This window comes from Pogona vitticeps, chromosome 2 (assembly GCF_051106095.1).
Source record: "Pogona vitticeps strain Pit_001003342236 chromosome 2, PviZW2.1, whole genome shotgun sequence".
Taxonomy (NCBI): Eukaryota; Metazoa; Chordata; class Lepidosauria; order Squamata; family Agamidae; genus Pogona; species Pogona vitticeps.
The window spans coordinates 35569804-35586414 of NC_135784.1; the positions used below are offsets into that span (position 1 = coordinate 35569804).

The following is a 16611-nucleotide window of genomic DNA, read 5'->3' on the forward strand; positions in this document are numbered from 1 at the left end:
ACAATCCTTTCCATATAGTATTACATGTGATGAGCCTTAAAATTCCTTATGACTTCCTGAACTAGAGATGATGTGATTTGGGGCAAATAGACCACTTCAACACCTTCAGCGCTGAACTCATGTTCAGCCCCTGGTTCTGGGTGGTTAGAGACACAGTATATATTAAATATTTATTTGTATTCTCAAAGGCTTTCACGGTCGGCATCTGATGATTGTTGTGGGTTTTTCGGGGTCTTTGGCCGCGTTCTGAAGGTTGTTCTTCCTAACGTTTTGCCAGTCTCTGTGACCGGCATCTTCAGCAAGACAAAAGCTCTCCCACCAAGACTATACGGACTCCCCAAAATCCACAAAGACTCAGTCCCACTCAGGCCCATTGTAAGTGCCATCGGCTGCCCGACATATGAATTAGCAAAATACCTAGCCAGCCTCCTACAGACCCACATTGGACAAACCTCATCCTACATCAAAGACTCAGGACATTTCAAAAGCAAGATCAACACCCTAAAACTGGGGACAGACGGATCAGCTTTGACGTAGTATCCCTATTCACCAAGGTACCGATAAAGGATACTCATCCAGCATATCTTTCCAGAATACATCAAGGCCCTTTTCCAACACTGCCTAACGAACAGTGGGATAACGAGTTCTATGAACAGACAGATGGAGCGGCCATGGGGAGCCCCCTCAACCCGGTTATAGCAAACTTCTACATGGAATATTTTGAAGAACAGGCTGGTTCCAATTTGTGGAGGACACCTTCGCAATTTGGTACCACGGTGAAGAAAAACTGGAAGAATTTCTAAAGCATCTCAACAGCATCCACCCAAATATACAATTCACCATGGAAAAAGAAATTAAGAGGGACAACTCCCTTACTTAGATGTCATGGTCATATGCGAAACTGACCTATTAGGACACAAGGTCTATAGAAAAACCCACCCACACAGATCGATACCTACACAAAAACTCCAACCACCACCCACAGCAAAAAAGAGGCATACTCAAAATAGTGGTAGACCGGGCAAATCGGAACTGTGAAGCTCAATTCTGGTCATTTGGCCAGAGAGTTCGACCGGCACTTATCTACCACCTTTGCACTGGGGCAGGTCCTAAGACCTCAGCAGTGCGTAGCATAAGCCCTTTGAACAAGTCTGACCTGAAAAGAACACTTTGCACTTACTCAGTACATTGCAAGTACAGGCACATGGGCTTTGTGATTCCTTAGAACTCACCAAAGCTCTGTAGGTAGGACTCTTGAATGATAGCTAGTTTGTGGCTCTCTCCCTTCCTGGATTTAGACAGACTCTCAAGAGACCAGTACTCTGTAATGATTTTTATAATTAATTTTTATTAGAAAAATAAAGTTTCATTAGAAATCAGTTTATATTGCATAAGCATTAGCATCAAGAAGCATATCCAAAGATCATTGCAGTTAAATAAGATAACTATTTCCCATCTAAAATAATAAACACTAAAAAGCTAAACTAGGGTAGGCTATAGTGGGCTCCCCCCCCCTCTCCTTTCTCCTTTACTTACATCCTGTCTTCTTCATGGAACACACACACTATCACATTCCATTCTCCTCCATCACCATTGAACACTTTCACATAACCCATCTTCCATTTTCTACCCTTCTAGCTCCTCCCTTCTTCTTAGCCTGTCTGGTTGTTAATCAATTAATTTTTAGGACCATACCACTTCTCTCCTCTCCTTATTTCCCACAAGAGTCCAGGTGTTGTTTATTTCTTCTCTAACAAGCTTGGAATGTTGAGTCTTCCAGGGCCTCTAGATTTGGACTTTACAATATCTGGATATTGGCTGTAATGGTCTTCAGGAAAACACTCATGGTGCTTAGAAAAACACATTCCAAAGTCCCTTAAATCATCTCTACACAGAACCTGTCTGACTTCATTTTATATTTCTGTGACTACATATCCCATCATTATGACAGGACCCTACAGGCAAATGGCTACTCCAAAAATGAAATCACAAGAGCCATCAAACCAAGAAAACAACACCAAACTGAAGAGGAAAAACAGCCACCCACAAATAAAGTATTTCTGCCATACATCAAAGGGGTCATGGACCACATGGGAAACTTTTGAAAAAACACAACCTACAAACAGTATTCAAGCCCACCACAAACATGCAACAAATGTTACAGTCAGCAAAGGACAAAAGGGACCTCCTCACCACTGTGGGAGTATACCGTATAACTTGCAGCTGTGGACAGGTATATATTGGAACCACAAAACTCAGCATCCACACCAGAATCAAAGAACATAAGAGACACCGCAGACTAAAACAAGTGGAAAACTCAACAGTAGCTGAACATGCCCTAAAACAAGCTAGACATGAAATTCTATTTCAAAACACAAAAGTACTGGACAACACCAGCAGTCATTATGTTAGGCTGCCAGGGAAGCCATTGAAATCCATAAACACCAGCAGAGCTTCAACAACAACAACAAAAAGAATGTTTGAAACTCAACAAAGCCTGGCTCCCAGCACTGAAAAGTACAGCCTGCAAAAGGTCAACAAATTCTACCCAGCCACAAGGACTGGTGATCACTGCACACAAAAGACCAGCTAACAACATTCATTAGTCACAGTGACAGATAATCTCTCCCCCTTATCACAACAATACACCCACAACAAAAAACATGCTGATCACCATAATCACCCATCTCCTGAAAAGGACAAAAGCTGATCCCACAGCTATAAATACTCAACTATCCAAACAAACTGCACCAGAGCATAGAGTTCTGACTCCTGTCCTCTGAAGATGCCGGCCACAGAGACTGGCGAAACGTTAGGAAGAGCATCCTTCAGAACATGGCCGAAGAGCCCGAAAAACCCACAACAAATATTTATTTATGTATTTATTGAAATATTTATTGAAATATTGGTTGGTTGGTTAGAAAAAAATCCATATACAGCGGTGCCTCGCATTACGAGCGCTCCGTTTTACAACGAAATTGCTTTATGTTGAAGGTTTTGCGATCGCTTTTGCGCAAAACGATGTTTCCTATGGGGGAATTTCGCTTTGCGATGATCGGTTCCCTGCTTTGGGAAACGATTCTCGCAAAGCGATGATTTTCAGCCAGCTGGTTGGCGGTTTCAAAATGGCCACTGGGTAAAAAAACATGGCTCCCCGCTCTTTTCTGGGACGGATTCCTCGCTGCACAGGCAGCGAAAATGGCCGCTCTATGGAGGATCTTCGCTGGACAGTGAGTTTCAAGCCCCTAGGAATGCATTAATCGGGTTTTAATGCATTTCTATGGGCTTTTTAATTTCGCATTACAACATTTTCGTTCTACGGCGATTTCACTGGAACAAATTAACGTCGTAATGCGAGGCACCACTGTATAACTAAAACCAGGCTGCTCAGACCCATGCAATTCAAGAGAGAAACATATACCCCTAAATACACGATTTCCATTAATCTTTTGCTCAGGTTTTTAGTCTTATCTTAGAACTGCAGAACTACAAGCGACCTTGTAGATCATCAAATCCAGCGCCCTTCAGCAAAACACGGTGGAGAACTGAACTCTCAATCTCAGGCTCTGTGGCTGGATACCTAAATCAGTGATATAAACAGTTGATATAAAATCAATTTGTGCATCACTGGAATGGCTTACAGTCATACTTCCTTCTCCTTTCCTATCTGTGGTTAAAATTTGAATTCTGTGCTCCTCAGAGTGGAGACATCTACATATTCTTTGATGGTACTGTACACAGAAGGTATCCATGGATAGAGACGCATATAAAATATTAAAATTATTTTGCCTTTGGCTGGCCAGGTGTCATTTGTTTTGCATGTCTGAGATGGCAATCAGAAGCAAGTGCAAATGGATGGAAGAATCTGATTTGAATACAGCTATTTAGCCCTTCTGCAGCAAAAAGTTGGTGTCTTTTTTTGGGAGGGAGAGCAAGATGTAGAAGCCTGAAAAGAAATAGAAAGCTGAAGGTTAGAGTTTGGCTGTTTTGTCCTTATATTTGTTTTCAGTGCTGAATTTTCAGTGATATGGCAAAACCAACAAAGAATCTTGTGGTACAGTGGGGTCTTGACTTGAGAACTTAATCTGTATTGGAAGGCGGTTCTCAAGTCAAAAAGTCTGTAGGTCAAGTCTCCATTGACCTACAGTGCATTGAAAACCGATTAATCCCGTAACAGGCCATTTTTGTTCCATTTTGGTTTTTTTCTGGTCTGTAAGTCAATTCTCAGGCTGCAAGTCAAACCTAAATTTTGCAGCCAGAGAAGTCTGTAACTCAAAAAGTCTGTAAGTCAAGCCGTCTGTAAGTCAAGGGTCCACTGTATCTTAAAGCTGAGTGTATTTTATTTGGCATAATATATTATGGATGATACCTCACTTCTCCAGAAACAGTCCATGAAAGCTTATATAAAATAGCAGTCATTATTCTTTAAGGTGTCAGAAGACACCTTCTTGGTAATCATGGGCTGAAAGGTATGCCACATAAAGACATAAGAAATTTATTTGTCATTGCACTCACAAGTGGGTGCAACGAAATGAGGTGCTCTTCCCCAAGGTAGAACTGGACAACACCACTACAAAAAAAGTTAAAATATACACAACACTCACCATACAGATATATATACCCCGTTTCTCCCAGCAATTAAAATTCCACCAAAAACTTATGACCCCGCATTTAAACTCAATACTGCACTTGGGTAAAAGCTGTTCTTGATGATGAATAAAGTTGATGAATAAAGATGATGAATAAAGTTGATGATGTTGTAAGCCGAAACAGTTATTTTAGGAATTAAGTTTCTGAACCCTCTCTTCAGATCTCTTTCATCCTGGGAAAATCATTGAGGGCCGTGGGACAGGGTTGGGGGCGACTGAGAGAAGATAAGCAGTTTCATTTCAAAGGTTACGTTGCAAATTGCTGCAGCTGTATCTTAATTAAAGAAATGTGTCAGAAATCATGTATTCTAGAGATTCTTCTGAAGACTTAGTTTGATTGACTAAAGAGGGTCACCCAAGATTCTATAAAATGGGGAATAGTTTAATTGCTCTGTTTTTCATTATCTGGAGAGGCAGTAGAGAATCTTTCTTTCTTTCTTTCTTTCTTTCCTTCTTTCTTTCTTTCTTTCTTTCTTTCTTTCTTTCTTTCTTTCTTTCTTTCTTTCTTTCTTTCTTTCTTTCTTTCTTTCTTTCTTTCTTTCCATTTTTATATTGCCCTGTTAGTGTGAGGCTGTACTGTGGGCGATTGACAGACAAAAAAGCAAATACAGTCATTTATAAGGGCAAATAATAATGATAAAATAATAATAAGAACATAACAAATCAATAAAACAGCATAAAACAAACACACCAAAAGTAGCAGCAATGGTCAGGACAAATTTGGCAGATTCATTAGAAGTCATTAAAAACTTCTTTATTGTCTTTTCCAGAGAGTCTTGTCTTCTCATGGTATACCCAAAAAACAACTGCCTTATATTTTCATCATTTTTGCTTCTAGAGGCAATTTAGGTTTGCTTTGATCTAGGACCCACTTTTTGAACCTTCAGGTGATCCTGGATATCCACAAAGCACCGTATTTCAAACAAGTCACGTCTCCCCCCCCCCGTTAGCTTTCTTCACTGTCCAGCTCTCACATCCGTACATAATAATTAAGAATCAATAGTGTGCATGATCTTGGCCTAGATCTTGGTGTCATCTTCAAAGTGCAAATCAGCCTAGCTCTTTTTTATTCTGATTCAGAGTTTTTCCTCCTGCCATTGGGAGTGTCTACTTTTTAAGAGCCAAAACTATTTGAATGGTGTTTTCCCTGTGTGATTGTTTGTTACATCCTACAAAAGGAAAGGAAAGGAGGTATGACTCTGGGTGACGTTAGGCTGATGTCTTAAGGTGGTGCATGATGATTTGGGATAGTGGGAACATTCCCACCATCTTTTTCTCTAGTCACCCTGAATTTTTAATTAAAAAACAAACAAACTACAGAGTTTATGGTAATATCATCTTATCCCTGCATTGACATATTGATTCAGTGCTAGATCACCTCTTCACAGAAAAGAAAGAAAAGAAAGGTAAACCGAGGATCACAGGGTGAGTGATATCAAAGGAAGGACGGCAGAGGCTATGGGGTACATATCATATCATATCATATCATATCATATCATATCGTATCATATTTATTTATTTATTTATTTATTTATTTATTTATTTACCTGCTACTCCCATTACTGTATCCATTATTCTGTGCAGTTTACAAGTTAAAACCTGAAAATCTGACAGACCCCACAAAATACAGGTACATACAATATGGTGATTTTAAGATGATGACAATGATGATGACGATGATGACGACGACGACGATGACGACGACGACGACAATCATCATCATCATCATCATCATCATCATCATCATCATCATCATCATCATCATCATCATAATAGTCATCAGATTGAGGGCCAGTGTGAACACCAGCACCAAAACAATCCAGGGTCTCCGTGTGATTGCCAAAACTGAATACAACTGTAGAAGAGATGGCGAGTCAAGCCACACCGAGGGCAAACGGCATTGATCTGCACTGACTCACACCCTCGCTGAGCTACCCAGTCAGCCCACCCTAGACTAGAGAGTGTAAAACGGATGAAGCAGTTCCCTGGCTACCAGTTCTCCTCTGCTAATGTCCCTTGCAATGGTCACTATGAAGCTGAACTGCCAGACACGTGTTTTGGAAATGTGTGTTGTTTACTCATTTTAACAAGGGATGCTTTATCATGGAGCTGGGAGGGGCTCTACTGAATAAACCACTCGTGCTGTAACAGAGCTTCTTCATATGTGGAGCAATCTTTTTTGGCAAACTTTATTTTCCACGAACCAGCCAATGATTGCTAGTTTTAGTTTTAGGTCAGCCTAAGCTTATTCCTTTCATGTGGTCAGAGAAACATTGCAAATACCACAGGGTGCAAATTAAATGTTGCACTGGTGACAGAGATTTGTTTTGGTTTCCCAGCTTGTCAAAGGAAGAGGTAGCTAGAACATACAAAGAGAACGTGCAGCAGAAGACTTTTCTTGGGACCACGGGCCAGCTCCATCTTGGCCCTGGAAATTCTATTGATGGGGTAACATGGAACGGAACGCTGCTCTATGCTGCCCTTCCTTTTTTCATTGAGGTTCGCTGTCCACCAACACCAAAAAGCAATGGTCACTTTTTGTCTATAAGACAAGTTATGCATCAGGATGATCCAAGTGCTGAGGCACACTCATTTCTTTCAGAGTAAACCATTGTCGTCTCCTGCCGGTGTCACCTTCAGCTTCTGCTGGTGCCCAGCAATTGCTGTCCCCATCACCAACGGAAGTATCTGTTCTCTTCTGCTGGTATGGCTTTTACCCTTGAAGAGGGTGGGTTGCATCTTAGTCTGGTGTCTCAACTGTGACCGTTCTACCTTGGATGGCTCTGCTAGGACTCCAGGCTTGTAATGGAGTCTAGCCTCCTGACAGCATTGCTCTCAACTTCTCTGGCACACTCACACACCTTCTCCGTGGAAAGATGTGCATCCAAGAAGGGGCAAATACCAAACCTCATTTTCACAAACACCTGTATCTTCTCAATAATTCTGTGAAATGGGTTAGGTTGAGAGAGAGTGACAGACCAAAGTGCTGTCCTCTGAAGATGCCCATGGCCACAGAGACTGTCGAAACGTTAGGAAGAACAACCTTCAGAACACGGCCAAAGAGCCTGAAAAACCCACAACAACCATTAGATCCTGGCCGTGAAAGCCTTCGTGAATACATTAGACCAAAGGTGGTCCAACAAGTTTCATGGCTGCATGGGGATTTCAACATTGATTATGCTCTACTCACATAAGAGTGACATTATGAAAAGGAGGGCATTGTCTCTTCATGGAGACCCTCTGCACCATCTAGAAACCTGATTTTTCAAGATTGCATCAGGAACCTGTACAGACAATAAGGAGCTTCTCTTTAGAAAGCTGCTCTTTACATAAAGAGGATTGAAACTAAGCAGGTGGGGCAGCCAGAGTCCTCTCCTTGTGTGCTTATTTTCAACACAATAACTCCTGAAGAACAGTCCTAAAATGACTTGAATACATCTGTTGTTCAATGAGGACCCGAGCTAGATAATACTTAGGATGGAAGAGGAATTACTTGGATCCACACAGTGGTAAGGAAAATGTGTACAAATGTCCATGTCAGAAAAAAATAAGTCATCTTCAGGCCTGGCACAAAAATAAGAGGAAAGAAGGACAGCTGTGGGAAACTGAGTGGGCAAAGGAGACTGACGAATGTTCATGTCTTAAATGTGCTGCAAAGTATATCATGAATAACTCATGAATCTGTGCAGGTTATTCCTGAAAAGTATTATACTAGAAAAATGAGTGTGATAATTTTTACAAGAACCTGATATTGTTATTAGTATGTAGTGACTAAAAGAAAGCAAACTAGGGCCAGCATTGTATTTTGCACCTTTTCACTGTTGGGGAATTTAGTGTGGGCATAACAGAAATGGGAATATTATCCAATTATTGCATTAGTTTCCTCCTTGAAGGCTTCCCAGAAAGATTGGGTTGTGCCTTGTATGAAGAGAATGTTTGTCTAGACAAGCTTTTAGTCTGATCCAGCATGGCTCCTCTTCCTGTGGGATAGAAGGGGTCTTTTAAATCTTTATTATTTTTCCTGACCCAATTTTTTCCCTTATACCAGCCTCTAGCATCCTTTTCCAGGCTTACACAATCCAATCTTAGTTGGAAATGCTGATGAGAGGAGGATAATGGGAATTGCAGTGCAATACACTGGACAGCACCAGTTTATGGAAGTCTTCTTTCTATGAAAATATCTGAGTTACTGTGCTTTCGGTGTGAATCTCTACACACAGAATTTGAGATTCCTCTAATTTATTTTCTGAAACTTCAGGGTTCCCCTTACATTTACCCTTATTTACAAGGCTTGGTAGCAAATTTGGATGTGTGTGTGCTCCATTCCCACTACCAACATTACTGTGGAGCCTTCGTAGCACTGCTCCAGCTATAGGTAATCTTGAAGATTGACTATTGCAATGCACTCTATGTGGGGCCACCCTTGAAGGTGGTTCAGAAGCTGCAGCAAGTGCAAAACACAGAGGCCAGTTTGGTCATGGATACGTCTAAATTTGACCACATTTCACCTGTCCTGACCTGCTTGCGCTGGTTGCCAGTATGTTTCCAGGTCAAATTCAAGGTGCTGATGCTAACTTGTACTGTAGAGCCCTTTATGGTTTAGGGCCTTACTACCTGCCAAAGCACCTCTCCCTCAGGTGATCCCACCCACACCTCCCAGCCTTTGATGTTGCGGGTGGCCACTCCCAAGGACACCCAAAAGTCATCAACTTGAAATCAAGCCAAGTAGTGGGACTCCTTTCCTCAGAAGGCCCCCACCCTTCTGAGTTTCAAGAAGCAAATTAAAACCTGGCTCTTCACCTAGGCCTTTGAAAACATTACCCCTTCTTAATTTTGAGGCATTTTCATGATGACCCATGGTTTGCCATCTTGGGTTTTGTAATCCTTGTTATACTGGGGGTGGGAAGCTGGATGGGTTTTTGTTTGGCATCTTTATTATTTCAATGTTGGCTGTATGAAACAGATAACGTCTTGTGCCTACCTGAAGAAAGACGCGTTATTGGCCAAAGCCGCAACTCCTGTTGCAATGAACACACAGGCCTCAATTAAAAACGAGGTGTGGCTTATAGGCAATCAGATCTCATTCTGTTGGGTGTTCTTAGGCAATGCAACCAATTAATTAACAGTTATAACAATGACTGAAAACAAAACAAAACAGGGAATGAACCCAACCTGACACCACTTTTCTCTATGTGACACTGTTATTGGTGATGTGACCCAGAAAGTCTCTCTCCCCTGCCCCCCCCATCACTTCAGTTGGCTTCCATGTAAGAAGGAGCAGGAGGGAACTCTCTTTGCATGATGGCACCACCTTACCTGTTTCACGACACATGCATGGCATCTTCCATTAATTCACATTTCTCTGAGATTTGCCGTGCAGCTTTCCTTCAAGGAAGGTATACAGAAACATGTGCTACAACAGACAAGCTGTTGCAAATAATTAGGCAAAATTCTGCAGAAAAACACTTGTGTTAGGAAAAATCCTTGTGTATGAATTTTCATGCAGGTATTTAAAAATGTGAACTCAAGGGAGGAAGACGACAAGGATCCAATGCATTTCAGACTGGAAAGTGTCAGAAACAGAGACAGGCTGAAACTGACAGATCTACCTCTTACATTGGTTGTTGTTTCAGCTGTGAAAACGGCCACATGATCCGGAGGAATCACTTACAGAAAAAGGCTTAAGCATCCCTTTCTTCAAGATGACAGCCTTAGTTTAACTTTATTGTTGTTTAAACTAGGCGCTGGGAATCTGTGACTGCCCTCTTGTTTGACTATGCATTCCATAATTCCTGAATTCGTGTTATTATCTGTTACTGTATACATACCCTAGCATAGGTCCTGACTATAAATAATGTGTACATTTTGCCCAATGCTCTTCATTCATATGCCGTATTTCACGGATTTTTCTTTTAATATTTTTAATATATTCAAAATATGGATAAGTGAATCAGTGAATACTGATCCTGTAGATAAGGGGAGTCCTATTGTAGATACTTCTAAATGGCCAGATCTGCTAGTCTGTAGGGACAGGGATGTAGATGTTGCTCTGATGCATATGTGGATGTTGCTCTGATGCAACCCTGAGTGCTCACTGGAAGGACAGATCCTGAAGCTGAGGCTCCAGTACTTTGGCCATCTCATGAGAAGAAAAGAGTCCTTGGAAAAAACCCTGATGTTAGGAAGGTGTGACAGCAAGAGGAGAAGGGGACGACCGAGGATGAGATGGCTGGACAGTGTCTGCGAAACAACCAACATGAACCTGACACAACTCCGGGAGGCAGTAGAAGACAGGAGGGCCTGGCGTGCTCTGGTCCATGGGGTCACGAAGAGTTGGACACGACTAAACGACTAAACACACACATATGCTTCCATTGCTCAATGCATTTTTGATTGCAAAAGATACAGATGCTATATGTGACAACCTTCTCCACTTTGCTGGCTGGAAGACACACCTTCTCCATGATTTATCCTTAACAGTAGAAAACTTTTCTTAAAAAGTGGCTTTCCCGGGTACCATAGCATAACGTCACATATGTGAGTTTCTCTGTCTGTTCTGCCTTGCTGATTTACACAAGAATACTGCAGGAGTGGAAAAACCATTTGTATTAACTATATATTTTTTAATTAAATACATGAAACGTGTGGTCTTTAAGCCATCCAAAAGTAGATGTGCATTTCTTGGTTTCCCATTATCTGCAAGAAATATGGGCATCAAATCATTATTAGTACTCAAAAACTCCAGGCACAGACAATCAAAATTATAAAAATATTGACTGGTATTCTGTAACAGATAACAAGTTTTAAACAAAAACCTAGGTATCTATTAAATATCAGCATGATTTATATGCTGTTTCTAATGTTGCTGGGTTTTTTGTAGCTCTGATGGTGTTATTTCTGACATCTGAACTATGTCTGGTGTGTTATGTTTAAGGTGTCTACTGTATCAGTTTGGATCTGGAAATCTCACAAGATCTTCACATCGTCATTTTCTGACACCTTCTCTACCTGACATCCCCATGGGTTTTGGAGGCTGGCAAGTTATATTTTTTGAATAATAACCAAGGCACTAATTTTGCCATGTCTGATTTTGTAATCTGTCTGTACAATCTTAGGACATTCACTGACGAGGTGTGACACAGTTTCATCTTTATCTTGGAAGAGTTGACATTTGCTGTTATCACTAATTCCTTGAATCTTAGCTTTCATCACGTTGGTTTGAAGTGCTTGTTCTTGTGCAGTAAAAATCAAGCCTTCAGTTTCTTTCTTAACGGTCTCTAGTTTTAGCCATGCCCATGTTGAATTGTGATCATGCTTTCAATCAATATTTCTCAGGTGTTGTCCATGTAGTGGTCTATTTTTTCAACTGTTTGGTCTGTTTTTAAATGGTTGTTTCTTATATTGTGCCTTTGTTTCTGTTGTTTTCAAAATATTCTCCATTTTTACCACTTTCAGCAGTTTTTCTCAGCTTGTACTGATACACTCATTTAGGCTTCTTTTTTCTACTACCTGCTGCATTTGCAGTAATTCATGGCTTCCAATTTTTCGTGGTAAATATAATCAGATCTTTGATGTAGTGCATGATGCATGTTGATTAGTTTCCTGGTTTTTGATCCAATTCATTTAATTTATTTTGGGTCCAGTCTATTATTCCAGTTGGGTATCTAATTACTAGAACTGCCCACTTGTTTATGGCTTTGATTGCATTTCCACCATTTAATTTTGATTTTAAGATTTTGCACAGTCTTTTGATATATTCCCTTTCTGTCAGTTCTTTAAATTTTGTGTGAAGGATATTGTCTGCTTCTAGTATTCCAAGGTATTTATAATGTTCATCACTTGACAGTGATTTTATAATATTGCCGTTTTTTAACTCTGTTCCATTTAGTTTTTGGATCTTGCCACATTATATAGACAGAACTACACCTCTGTCATCCGTGTATAACAAATGATAGATTTTTCCTGCTTGTTCTGAAATATGGTAGCCCAGTCCAGTTTTATTTAAAATTATTGACATTGGGATTAGTGAGATGTTAAACAACAATGGTGACAAAGAATCTCCTTGTTAATATTCCTCTTTTGATGCTAACTTCACCAAGTTCTGCACCATAGGCCATTAAGGCAGTTTTCCATTTTTGCATGTTTTTCTTGAGGAACTTCTGAATATTTTTACTGATCCCAAAATTTTTTAGGCAGTTAATCCAGCTATGTGGCAATAAGCCAGATTCCTTTTATACTCTATCCAGATCATGTTAAGATTTGTTTTTCGTCTTTTTGCATTCTTTAGTATCATTTTATCAATAAGCAGCTGATCTTTCATGCCTCTTCATGCCTGCCTGTCTTGGAAGAGTTGGACAGCAAAATCAACTTTAGCAGAAATAAAAGTGATCTTGTATTCCCTCACCTCTAGCAAGGCACCTCAGAAGGATAACATCCCTGCTGAAGTTCTGAAGTGCTGTAAAGAGATCATCACCACTGAGCTGTATGAAATCTTTTTTCTTTGCTGGAGGGAAGGTGGAGTACCACAGGACATGAAGGATGCAAACATTGTCATATTGTATAAGAACAAAGGAAACAGGGGCGACTGCAATAACTAACGTGGCATCTCTCTTCTCAGTGTTTTAGGGAAGCTGCTTGCCTGTGTTGTGCTGAAGAGACTCCAGGTGCTTGCAGACAGAGTCTATATAGATCCACCGATTACATGGTATTTTCCCTCAGACAGTTGCAGGGGAAATGTAGGGAACAAAAACATCCACTCTTTGTGGCCTTCATAGATCTCACAAAGGCCTTTGATCTGGTTAGCAGTGATGGCCTTTTTAAAATCCTTCCTAAAATTGGATGTCCACCTTGACTCCTTAACGTCATCAGGTCCTTTCATGAGGATATGAAGAGCACTGTAGTCTTTGATGGCTCAACATCAGATCCCTTTGACATCAGAAGCGGAGTGAAACAGGGCTGTGTCCTCGCACTAACCCTGTTTGAGATCTTTTTTGCTGTCATGCTGAAGAACATCTTTGGAACTGCAACAGAAGGTGTCTATCTCCACACCAGATCAGATGGAAAGCTCTTTAATCTCTCTAGATTGAGAGCGAAGACTAAAGTCCATCTGAAATATATGTGGGACTTCCTCTTCGCTGATGATGCAGCTGTTGTTGCCCACTCTGCTGAAGACCTCTGGCAATGCATGAATCGCTTTAGCAAGGCCTGCCAAGACTTTGGATTAACAATCAGCCTGAAGAAAACACAAGTCATGGCCCAGGGTGTGGTGGACTCACCTCCCTCTGTTACCATCTCCACACAAGAATTGGAGGTTGTTCATGACTTTGTGTACCTTGGCTCAATGATCTCTGACACTCTCTCCCTAGATATCGAGCTGGACAAACGCATTAGCAAAGCAGCTACCATGTTCTCTAGAGTCACAATGAGAGTATGTCTGATGGCGCATACCAAAATCCAGGTCTATGGAGCCTGTGTCCTGAGCACACTCCTATACTGCAGCGAGTCCTGGACCCTTTGTGCACGGCAGGAGAGGAAGCTGAACACGACACATTTTTTGTATCACCTGACAGGACACAGTTCCAAATAGAGTAGTCCTAGAAAGAGCTGGAAATTTTATCATGTATATATTACTGAAACAGTGACCATCTACATTGGCTCAGGTATGTCGTGAGAATGGCTGACAGTTGGATTCCAAAAGATCTCCTGTATGGAGAATTAGTGCAGGGAAAGTGCCCCAGAAGGGAGGCCACAGCTACGATACAAGGATATCTGCAAGCGGGATCTGAAGGCCTCAGCCTGGAGGCAGGCAGTGCATCCTGGCCTCTCCCATTTTGAAAAGGCACTTCTCCAGCATGACGAGGCAAAAAGGCAGTCCCGAAAGCAGCAAAATCTGTGAGCTGGACAGGGGACAGATTTGATTTCTCTTCAGTGTGGAAGGGATTGTCACTCTCGAATTGGCCTTCTCAGCCACACTAGATGCTGTTCCAAGCCCTCCATACAGAGCACGTTACCATAGTCGCTCGAGACTGAAGGATGCCTAATCCTAATAAAAAACACAAGGCACAGTCTTTGATTGTTATTATATAACAGATGCAAATTTTAACAAAACAATCTTGGTATAATATGTATGCTGTTCCTAACATTGCCTTTTTTTTTTTTTTTTTTTTTTTGCAACTCTGCTGGTGTTATTTCAAAGATGTGGAGCTGGAGGTTGGGAGTTCTATTCCCCACTGTTCATCCCAGAAGAATCAGCCTATGTGGGCCTTGGGTAAGCTGCAGAGTCCTAGGAAGCCTCCCGACGAAAGGGATAGTAAACCACTTCTGAGGACTCTCTTCCCAGAAAACCCTGGGAACGGTTGCTATAAGTTGGAGTCAGCTTGATAGCACATGATTATATGTTGGCTGTTCCTAATATTGCCAAGGTTTTTTTGCAGTTCCTGTGGTGTTGTTTCAGTTGATTATAATATTTTATAAAATTCTGCAGTGTTGTTCCCGATGACAATGTGGACCACTGAAATGTATTCAGTGTTATTTTCTATTGCCAGGTCGCTGTATTTTATTACATTTTTTGAATTCTTTAGCTTCATCTCTGTCACCCACTGGAATTGCAATATCAATTATCCAGAAATATCTTCATTCTGTTATTGTTATGCCTTGTGAATTATGCTCAGAGTATCTGGAATTTAACACAACTGTTGTCTTACCATTCAGCAGTTGAGGGAGCAGAGGCTGGGAAGGGTTAAATTTCTCCATGTCCTATGTTGTCCTGGTGAAAATAGAGCCATCAGTATCTGCTATTCAGTGCTTTAAAACACTGTGAAATGTTTCCATATATTCTTTCTAAGGGGGTACCCTGCAGTCCACAAGAGCAAATTCTTATATTAAGCTGTTAGTCTTTGAGCTGCCACAATACTTGCACCTTATTTTGGGTAAAGGTAAAGGTAAAAGTTCCCCTTGACAATTTGTCCAGTCGTGTCTGACTCTAGGGCATGGTGCTCATCCCCATCGCCAAGCCGTAGAGCCAGCGTTTGTCCAAAGATAATTTCCGTCGTCACGTGGCCAGCGTGACTAGATATGGAATGCCCTTACCTTCCCACCGAGGTGGTACCTATTTATCTACTCGCATTTTTACATGCTCTCAAACTGCTAGGTTGGCAGGAGCTGGGACAAGCAACAGGAGCTCACTCCGTTGCATGGATTCGATCTTACAACTGCTGGTCTTCTGGCCTTGCAGCACAGAGGCTTCTTAGTCTCTTGTCATATGCGCTGAAACAGACCAACACAGTTACTCCCAGCAGATCTACATCTCTGTCTATTTTGGAATAACAGTACTTAGTAGTAAATCATGGCAAGAAAAGTGTACCCAACATTTAATTTGCTCTTAAAATTCAGGAATGTTGCACACATTGTTTCCAGAGGATCAGCCAAGGTGCAATTAAGGTTAAAAAAACGTGGGAAGCTAATGAGTGTGGCAAGGAAGGAGGGGTGTTCCTTAGCAATCGGCAAGGGTGATTGAACCCTGAAAAATAACAAACATCATTATCGTCAGCATCAAGCATCTTTGAATTGCAGAACTGGAAGGAACCTTGTGAATCATTGAGTCCAGCTGCTGTCAAGGAGACATTGTGGAGAATCAAACTCTCAGCCTCCGGCTCTGCATCCAGAACTCTAAATAATCTAGCTTTCAACTCCACATTGTAGAGCTAGGGTGTAGTGCGGAGGAAACAAACGTCCCAAAAGGTATGGCCGCTGACCGGGTGCACAGGCCAGACCTCTCTGTTTAAAGCCAATTCCAACATGGGAGCTGCAGAAACAGCTCAGAGATGGCATGTTACAGATTTGGCCCCCAATGGTGTGGCTTCGAATGCCATTCCCAGTCTTGTTGGACACATGGTTGCCCGTCACTCAGCACACTTTATCTCTATGGCCACCTACGTATCAAAACACATGTGAAGTTGCAAAG

General features: G+C 41.4%; 1 protein-coding gene across 1 annotated transcript in view; it reads right to left on the reverse strand.

Moving 5' to 3' along the window:
- The window catches only part of LOC110079935 (monoacylglycerol lipase ABHD6), a 45403-nt gene extending 30002 nt beyond the window's left edge, over nt 1-15401 (reverse strand). Inside the window, exon 1 of the mRNA XM_078384048.1 lies at nt 15353-15401. Within this exon, the coding sequence (XP_078240174.1) occupies nt 15353-15401 (49 nt within the window). The remainder of the gene's footprint in view (nt 1-15352) is intronic.
- Between the last annotated feature and the right edge of the window lie 1210 nt (nt 15402-16611).